At 47.3% G+C, this 9,087-nt stretch overlaps 1 protein-coding gene across 3 annotated transcripts in view; it reads right to left on the bottom strand.

Moving 5' to 3' along the window:
* Positions 1-7,397, bottom strand: part of PHC2 (polyhomeotic homolog 2) — a 58,000-nt gene extending 50,603 nt beyond the window's left edge. The window contains exons 1-5 of one of the 3 annotated variants that reach the window (XM_049878681.1): positions 7,196-7,397; positions 4,289-4,447; positions 3,027-3,104; positions 2,442-2,606; positions 450-602 (exon numbers count right to left, since the gene is read on the bottom strand). In XM_049878681.1, coding sequence (XP_049734638.1) covers positions 450-602; positions 2,442-2,606; positions 3,027-3,104; positions 4,289-4,447; positions 7,196-7,369 — 729 coding nt within the window. In that variant the 5' untranslated portion in view covers positions 7,370-7,397. The remainder of the gene's footprint in view (positions 1-449; positions 603-2,441; positions 2,607-3,026; positions 3,105-4,288; positions 4,448-7,195) is intronic. The other 2 variants (XM_049878682.1, XM_049878683.1) reach the window with 2 other exon arrangements.
* Positions 7,398-9,087: the final 1,690 nt, after the last annotated feature.

The following is a 9,087-nucleotide window of genomic DNA, read 5'->3' on the forward strand; positions in this document are numbered from 1 at the left end:
TCCTTCTTCCGTGTCATTTTTCCTGAAGCCTAGGGTTCTGGGTTTAGCTGTGCTAGCATGTGTCATCAGAGCAGGATTTTCCACTTAAAAAGCAGCAACCACAAACTAAATTATGCCGGAGAGGTTGTAAGGTACAAAGTTAGCATTGACTTCCCCTCCCCAATCTGGCAATCATGCTTGCCTCAGCATGCTGCTCTCTGACTTCTAACCTGTGTTTGAGGGAATAAGACACAGTCAAGAGGGGCTGAGGCCTTCTTAACAGGAATTAGACAGTAAGTCTGGAAGCACTGGGATGTCCTGTCTCCCACCTGCCTTTCTAGATCCCCACCTTTCCAACAATTCAAAGCTCCTCCAGGGCTTCTGCCCCTCCCCAAGATCAGTACCCCTCTACAGTACCCCTCTACAGGGGTGCCCACCCCCCGGCCCTCCCACCAGGATGGAATCCTCACCTGGGCAGGGGTGGGGGGCCGGGCGGGGGAGCCAGTGCCGAGCTCAGGCTGCACAGTAGCGACGGTGGCCGTGGGCGTGAAGATGAGCTGAGGGGACAAAGGAACAGTGCCGCCTAGGCTCCTAGCTACCTGCACCAGGTTACCTGGCTGGGCCTGGAATCACAGGAAATGAGGTGCCTTTTACCTGCCCAATGTGGGCTCAGCCACAGGACAGAACAGTTTAGCCAGGGAGCAGATATGGGGAAGGCTAAAATTTTTTTTTTTTTTTTTAGGGAGGTAGAAGCAGGGAGGCAAGAAAGGGAAGGAGTGAAAGTCTCAAGAGGCTTGTGGAGTCCTAACCCAGGCTGCGTAGTGAAGGGGGTAGGTGGGGGAGGACCACTCTGAGACTGCACTAAAGTCAAGTTTACTTCAGAACCTACTGTGAGGAACTCATCCTAGAGGGGACTAATATTGCCAGGATACCCTGAAGTCACTAACTCCTCAGCATCCTGGGAAGCAAGGACATTGGGCTGAGTCAGATGTTCTAGGACCATTTTCCAGGCCTAACCTCCTCCGGACCCTAGGTGTGGGCCAGAACAAGACCGTTCTCCAGAGGGATCAAATTAGATACATGGCAGTTTCCAGTCAAATTTAGATTCCAGGGTGCTGGTGACAACAGTAGAGGAACCAAGCCAACTGGAGCAGGACTTGTGGCTGGCTTCCTTCTGGGGAATGCGGGCTCTAGGCTCTCTTTGTGACACTTCCACCTCCATATGAGTCTAGCTTTGTGTCGATGTATATAGTATATATGCTGTGTCTTCCTAGGGTGCGTTCTCTAGAACTGCATGACGATGCACCTATGCTTGTTCTGCTTTGTGTACATGCCCTACTTCGGGGAGGGAGGCAGAAGGGCTTCAGGACCCCAACTGGGGCAGTTAGGTAGGACATGGGACTGAGTAAACTGAAGACAAAGGCAGGTTTGGGAAGTATCACAATGCGGCTTCCCCAGTTCCCTAGAGGTATAGAAGTCTATTCCATACTGTATGTCTAAGAGGATGGTCCCTGGGAGTAGAGATGTGCCTCAAACTCAGAACCAAGAACAGAAGTGTGGGAGTGACACCAGGAAGGAACCAAGTATCAAGTCCTGGCCACAGGAACAAAGGGAGGAGGAGGACTGTATTACCTTCAGGAAGGTGTATCAAGGAGTTGAGGGAGAAATCTTCAGAATGGGAGGCGTGAGATATGACTTAAAGTGACTGAGGCCAACGTGGAGCCATCCATTATTGCCTCCTAGGGAGTATGCTGCTCTTTTCCCAGGAAATTCTTCTAAGTCTTAGGAACCCATGGCATAGGTGCAAAGGAGAGACTCTAGCAATGTGTGCCCAGGGCTGACACCACCTTGCATAATTCTGCCTAAACAAGCCCACCTGATTAACAGGTGATGTGGTGACCCTGATTAGTATGGGGGTCCAGCTGGAGAGCAGTGGAGGTAGCAGCATGTCCTAAAGCTGGCTGTCACTATCCCCACTGGGCTGGGATGCAGCTTTGGCCCCTGTGTTAGTGGTGGTCAGTCCCAGACTGTTGCAGTGGGGCAATACCCCTTTTGATGGTGCATATGGATGTCTGTACGTTCACTTATCTTACACTTCTGAGTGTGCAGGACCATCTAGGCAAGGACCTTTGCATTTTCTACACTAATTAATTTGGAGGGCAGGGAGGCTCTTGTGAGAAAAGGATAATTGTTTCACTCTAGGAGGGGAAGGAAAGGGGGCATCGTGGGTAGCTTTCTCTATTTCATCCTGGAATCCCACCCATCCTTGAGTCCTTGAGATTATATCAAAGGTCCCACTCAGCCTTCCAGGCCCACCCTTCTTTATTCCAACTGCCCCCCTGCCCCAAGTGCTTCTTCCCACCCTTCTCTAACCCCCACCCTCTCTAATCCCCCAGCTTTCAACTTCCCTACCTCTGTTCTCCCTACCCACCTGAGCCATAGCTCAGGCAGTGGGTACTCACCATCTGTGCCCTTAGATACATCTGTGCTTGGCTTGCAGTCAGGGCTGGAGAAGATGTGTTGCCCAAGAGCACAGCCTGCTGGGCAATGCCTGAGGCTGTTGCTGAGTTGACGCTCTGAGCCCGGTTGATGAGCTGGGCTGCTGCTGGGGAGGCTGCCAGATTGATCTGATGAGACATGAACAAAAGGTCTGCTGGTTAATGCTGTGCTCTCCTCATTCATTTCTCTCTCTCCCCCTCTTCTTTCCCTTGGTGGATTCAGCCTTCTTTAGGACTATCTCTGATCTTTGGGCCTTGAAGCTTCCCCCAGCACTGCCTTTACCTCTGGCCTAGATGCAGAGCTGCAGGGATGATCCAACAGGGAGAGACTTGAGCCTTGATACTGGAAAGGTGACAGGAGTTATTGATGTAAGGCCTAGAAAGTGGCATGTACTTGTTTTCTGGCAAAAGCAACAGATTCCTATCATAATTCTACCTGGCTGAGGACTCACCACAACTGGGCCTGCGAGTGCACAGGGATTTTAGGCAAGGAGGAAGGAACTGGCCCTGAGCTGTGGGCTCTGCCTGCTGTTTTCGCATCTTACTCACCGAGGATGACTGGGCTGGTGCCTGTGTAGACACACTGCTGCCTGAAGAGCTCCCTTGTCTGTTGGCCACCAGGCTTGCCTAGAAGAGAACACAGTCCTATCACTAGACTCCCAGATCTCCTCCAACTCATTCCCCAGATGCTGATCTTCTAAAAGAAACACTACAGGACAGTAATATAGAGAGCAGCCTTTGGAGCCAACCATCTGAAATCAAATCCCCAAAGTGCCACATCTGTGTGTCCTTGGGCAAGTGCCTCAGCTTCCTCTTTCATAAAATGTTGGCAATAGTAGTATCTACCCTGTAGGGTTGCTGAGAAGATTAAAAAAGGCAATGCATGTATGGCACTTACATGTAAGCAGTCAAATTGTTAGCTATCATTACTACCCAGCGTTTCCAACTCTTCTGTCCCTCTGCTCCAACTCACTCCATCATACCCGGTTCACGGGCTCCCATGCTGAAGAGTTTTACACAAATAGTCTAGAATGTCCAGCCTGCCTCCTTCCCCCTGGTCAGTGTCTTCTCATCCTTCAAGTGTCAGCTTAGAGATGCCTCTCTTGACCACCCAATCTACAACAATCCTCCTGTTAATCAGTCACAGCAATCTGTTCTTTTCCTTCATAGTGCTTATCACAACTTAGATATTTCAATATTTTATTTCCTTCTCTATTTTGGTTTCTGATTACTTCCTGTCTCCCCACTGTAAGCTCCAAGAAGACAGGGTCCACACTATACCCAGTGCCTGACATAACCTTTTGGTGTTTTTAAGTAGGTGCTTAAGGATTTTCGTTGAATGAAGGAATGAATGAGTTCTTCTCAGCCACTAGAAGGAGAGAGAGCAAAACCAGACAGACAAGCTAAATGGGCAATGCCCTTCTCTTGTGAACACCTCCTTGGACTCCTCGGTGCCTTCCCTACTAGTGCAGTGATGTGGTTAAGAAAGGTTAGATGTGATGAGAATTCCAGCCATTCCGCTTACTAGCTGTGTGACCTTGGGCAAGGAATTTCACTTCTCAGAGCCTCTGTTCCTAACCTGCGAAAAGGAGATGATGACAGTAGTACCTATGTCACAGGGGTTCAGTGAGGATTCAGTAGAAGAGTGCATGTGAGACGCCTGTACAGTGTCTGGCACAGTCAGTGCTCAATGAACACAGGCTTCTTCTCTTCTTTTCCCTCTTACTACTGCAAACTGCTGTCATCATCATCATTGTTGCTGTCGTCATGGTCATTGTCATTGTCATCATCATCATCACTATAAATCTTACCTGCTGCACAGCTGCCAGGCTCTGGAGCTGGGCGCTGCTGAGGTGCTGTTGCTGAAGGGCTGCGGTTTGCAGCATGAGGTGCTGCTGCTGGGCAGCATACATCTGCTGCAGGTACTGGGCTGCAGTGCTGGGCTGCCTGTGCAGGGCCTGCTGGATCACCTAAGAAGTGCAGGGGAGAGGAGGAGAGCAGGTGCTCTCACCTGGCCACACACCAGACCCACTGAAGACCCAACCCTTCTGCAATAATGCCTTGTCAACCCAAAAGCCCCCAGAACAACACTGGGATCTGTGGCCACCACTGTAACCAATTACCACTCTCCAGGGAGGTGGGGAAGGCGGCAGGAAGGCTTAGGAAGACAGAAGCCCTTTAAGCCTCCGATGACATCATATCCCATGCCATTCCCATGACACTCCTCTCCCCAGCCATTCTTCAACCCAAGATTAGGGTGACTGGAATACGGAGAAGATGATGACAGAGGGAACAGATGCTCAATAAGGCCAAGAGAAGAAAGAGGGTGGGAAGAAGGAGACAAGTCAGAAGGGGGACCTATTCCAGATTCAGCAATATAGCCAGCCAAACGACAATTTATCCAAAGGCGACAGCCCTCCTCTTGTGGGGCTCCAAGGAAGACTTGGTGCTGCTTCTGAGGTTCTGCCCATAGCTCCCCAGAAAGTCCTGCCAGTCCTTGAAGAAGAAAGACCCCTTGGCTTTGCAGGGCAGGCCGATCAATGCCAGAGGGATGGTGCATTTCTCCTTTATTCTTTCCCTGCCTCTCTCCAAGTTTCCATCTTTTTAGCTGCCATTTCCTATCTTCTGGCTTTACTGCTTTTCCCTCTTTTCTGATGGGACTGGCTGAATTGTGGTCTCTAGGAAATGACAAAACCTACAGGTTGACCATTTGAATTTATCCAGCCTCTCTGTGGAAGAAAGACCTGATGAACTACTTTCATAAGATTACAGCCAAGAAAACCCTATGGAGCAGTTCTACTCTGTAACACATGGTGTCACCATGAGTCAGAATTGACTCAGTGGTAATAGGTTTGGTTTTTGGTTTTGATTCTCTCTACTCTCTGTCCTCAGCCCCTTAAATCCTTTCCCATACCCCCAGGGACAGCCCTGAGATCTTCTGTTTTCTTCTCTTAAGTCCCAGAGATACTTCTCCTTCTCCTTACCTCTGGGCATTTCTTCCCAATTGAAGCCCTACACTGGGCACTGTTTGAGTTGTGGTCTTCTTTTATCCTTAGCTCTGTTGAATCCTTGGCACAGAGCTGCTCCCAATCCTGCCCCTCTCCTCCTCCTAGAATTGAGCATCCAGTCTGGATCTCCCTAGCCTAGGGCTGGGAGCCCTAGGACAAAATCACCTCTAGGTTCAGATTTTGGGTTCTGTGAGAAGAGGCTGACATCACAGATTTTCCATGGGCTCTGGTATTTCCCCTGATACCCCCACCCCATCTCACCACTTTCAGTGTTTCCTTTAGATTCTTTAGTATACTCCTCTAGTATACTCCCCCCACGAGGGTCCTGTTTAACACAAACTCAGTTATTTTTAATCCGTTCTCCCCAGAAATTACCTTTTCTTATCCCCTTTGCTTAGGCCTCTCTATTTTTCTTATGCACTTAATAGTAACCTACACTGCAGTCCAGCCAGCAGTACTTGAGATAATATGACTCTTCCTCACTAGAGGATACCAATTAATGGAAATAGGGGGAGCCCCCAATGGCTCTACTTGGGTATAGAAAGCAACCTTGGGTCATTCCATTTGCCAGAGCAGAAACCCCAAATCCCTTTGCCTAGAATTGTGATGAGGGGTAGGAGGCAGTTGCTAGAAGCTATAACTAAAACATGTATGCATGAAGAGGCTGGAGGGGGGTGAGGAAGGGTGCAGGAAACATGGTTTAATTAACAAGGGAGGGAAAACTGGGAGAGAAGATTCTGAAGTATCTGATGGTATCTTCTTTAGACTTTTCTCATTGCCCTGCTTTGGCTTCTCCATTCTCTTACCTGGGCCTGGGGCCAAAGCAGGATAAGATCATTTGTCTAATATATCCAAGCTGTAATAGCAAAGTTAATGAGAGCAAATAGCTCTTGGCTGCCATCTCTATTCTGCCTGTATAATCCGGGAACCTCACACAGACACTGTCGTGATTAAGAATACAGATTCAATATTTTTTGTCTTTACCTGAATTACCTTGGACAAATTAGAGACCCCTGGTGGCACAGTGGTTAAGTGCTTGGCTACTAATTGAAAGGTCAACAGTTGGAATCCACCAGCCACTCTGCAGGAGAAAGATGTGGCAGTCTGCTTCTGTAAAGACTACAGCCTTGGAAACCCTATCGGGCAGTTCTGCTCTGTCCTATGGGGTCATGATCAGTTGAAATCAACTTGACAGCAATGGCTTTGGTTTTTTGGCTTATGAACCTCAGTTCTCTCAACTATAAAATGTGTCTAGTAATAACCATTCCCACAACTGGAGGAGAAGAAGATAAGTACACACAAGGCTTAGTGCAGTGCCTGACAATACGTGATAATGATTGCATTGTAGAACCGCTGACCAGCTTTCTGTTTGCTATTTTTTTTTTTGTATTTCTGTTTGCTTGTATTCCCTTTACATTTTCACACACTTATTCTCCCCAAAACAGCACTTTGGAATCTGAATCATCAGGTAAGAAAGGAGTTTTTCTGATCTGCTAAGTATTCCCCCTTTCCCAAAACTTCCTTGACTGGGTACATCTAGTATCATGTCTCTTTCTCTAAAGATGAACAAATGTATATCCACTAACCCACTCCCTTATGCCTATTCTAGATTCAACACCCAGACTATTTCTCCAGACTAGGCCAACACCTTCTCCTGGCTAGCTCTGGAGGTACTAAGGAGAATAATTCCTGGTTTAGTTGGAATCTTACCTGCACGGTCTGCCGGTCAGGAATACCACTGTACACAGATATCTGTGGCCCTGTGGGGCGGCCACTGCCACTGCTGCTGCTACTGTTGCAGCCACTGCTGCTAGTCACCCCGGTGGTGCTACTGGCGACACTGGGGCTGCTAGATGTATGCGGGACTGGCAGCTCATTCTCCATGGCCTATAGAGTGGCACAGTCAGGCGTTCAGATAGCAGGAGAGCAGATATATGCTGGGAGGGGAGACACAGAATTGAAATGTTAAATACTTAACAGAGAATGCACACACATGCATCAGCTTTTCAAACAGCACATAAAGAAAAAAAATTTTTTTATGTAGGGCCACATCTGAACTGAGGTCTCCAGACACACCTGCCATCAGAAAGACAAGGCCAGGCTTGGTTTACCAGGAGAGATTTACAATTAGGTCTGCCTAGTGGAGGTAAAACCAGTAAAGGAGGCAGATTTCCTATAATGCTCTTCCTTGTAGTGGTCTTAGGGATCATCTCACCCCATCAGCTTCTTCATCTTTGCGATGGGGAAGCTGAACATCAGAGAACATATGTTCTTTGTCCATGTTTATATAACCAGCTATTGAAAGAAATGGGATTAGAAATCCAGAGAGAAAACAGAATGTGAGAAAGAGACAAATAAGGAGGCAATAAACGGAAGTGTTTATTTTGTTTTCTTTCCAAAGCCAAAAGAGCTTCGAGTATGTTCGAAGTCTCTGTTTTCTTTATTAAGTACTTGCTGTGTGCTCTCTGGGTCTAGTGCTGGTCGGGGCACTACATGGCAATTTGGTTAAAAGCTCAGGTTTTAGGTTTCTGCCACTTACTAGCTGGTGAATCACAACTTCTCTAAACTTCTTTTTCTTAATCTGCAAAACAGTAATAGTATACAATTTGCCAGGATTAAGTAAAATAATGATGCAAAGTGCTTAGTAGAGTGTCAAGCATATGCCAAGTGCTCTATAAATATTGATTATTGTTGTGGTTATTAATATTGTCCCCAGCCTGGTTCCTGTGGTCCTGTTCCAGTAGAGCAGCAATTCTCTCCCAAGATAGACTTGGCAGAGCCTTTTAGAATCTTCTAACCCAGTTAGTAAGGAGTGCCAGAAATTTCCTTAGGGACCATCCTACTATCTGGGTTCAGAACTGGAAATTGCATATTCCCTTGAGGCAATATGTTTGGGAGTGGGAAGGGGTTGATAGGGAAGAAAGGAAGAAAGTGAGGGAAGCAGAGAGAGAAGGAGGGACAGAGGGAGGAAGGAAAAGAAGGAGGGAGAAAGGGAAAAAGGGAGGGAGGAGGGAAAAAAAAGGAGGGAGAAAGGGAGGTAGGGGCATACTCAGATCTGAGTTCAACTTGCTCTCTTTTTCTTCTTTTATGCTACTCATAAAGTCCCCATTTCTACATTCAAGCTTTTCTTTATACCCCTTCCTTTCTACTTCTGAAAATACCATATCTTTGTCACCCCATCATAAACATTCAATCCTCTGCTTACAGATTATAGCAATTTAACCACTGTACGACCAGGGCTCCTTATACTAATAATAGTGATTACTTTTTGAGCACATACTATGTGTCAAAGAGTCCCTGGGTGGCATGAACCATTAAGCACTGGACTACTAACCCATCCAGAGGCACCTCAGAAGAAAAGCCTGGCAACCTGCTTCCAAAAGTTACAGCCATGAAAATCCTATCGAGGGCAGTTCTATTCTGAGATACATGGCTTTGCCATGAGTCAGAATAGACACACACAATGGCAACTGGTTACTATGTGTCAAAAAAAAAAAGTGTCAAGCAGTATAAAAAACAAGACTCACTGCCATCGAGTCAATTTTGACTCATAGCGACCCTATAGGACAGAGCAGAATTGCCCCATAGAGTTTCCAAAGAGC

This window comes from Elephas maximus, chromosome 3 (genome assembly GCF_024166365.1).
Source record: "Elephas maximus indicus isolate mEleMax1 chromosome 3, mEleMax1 primary haplotype, whole genome shotgun sequence".
NCBI classification, from domain to species: domain Eukaryota; kingdom Metazoa; phylum Chordata; class Mammalia; order Proboscidea; family Elephantidae; genus Elephas; species Elephas maximus.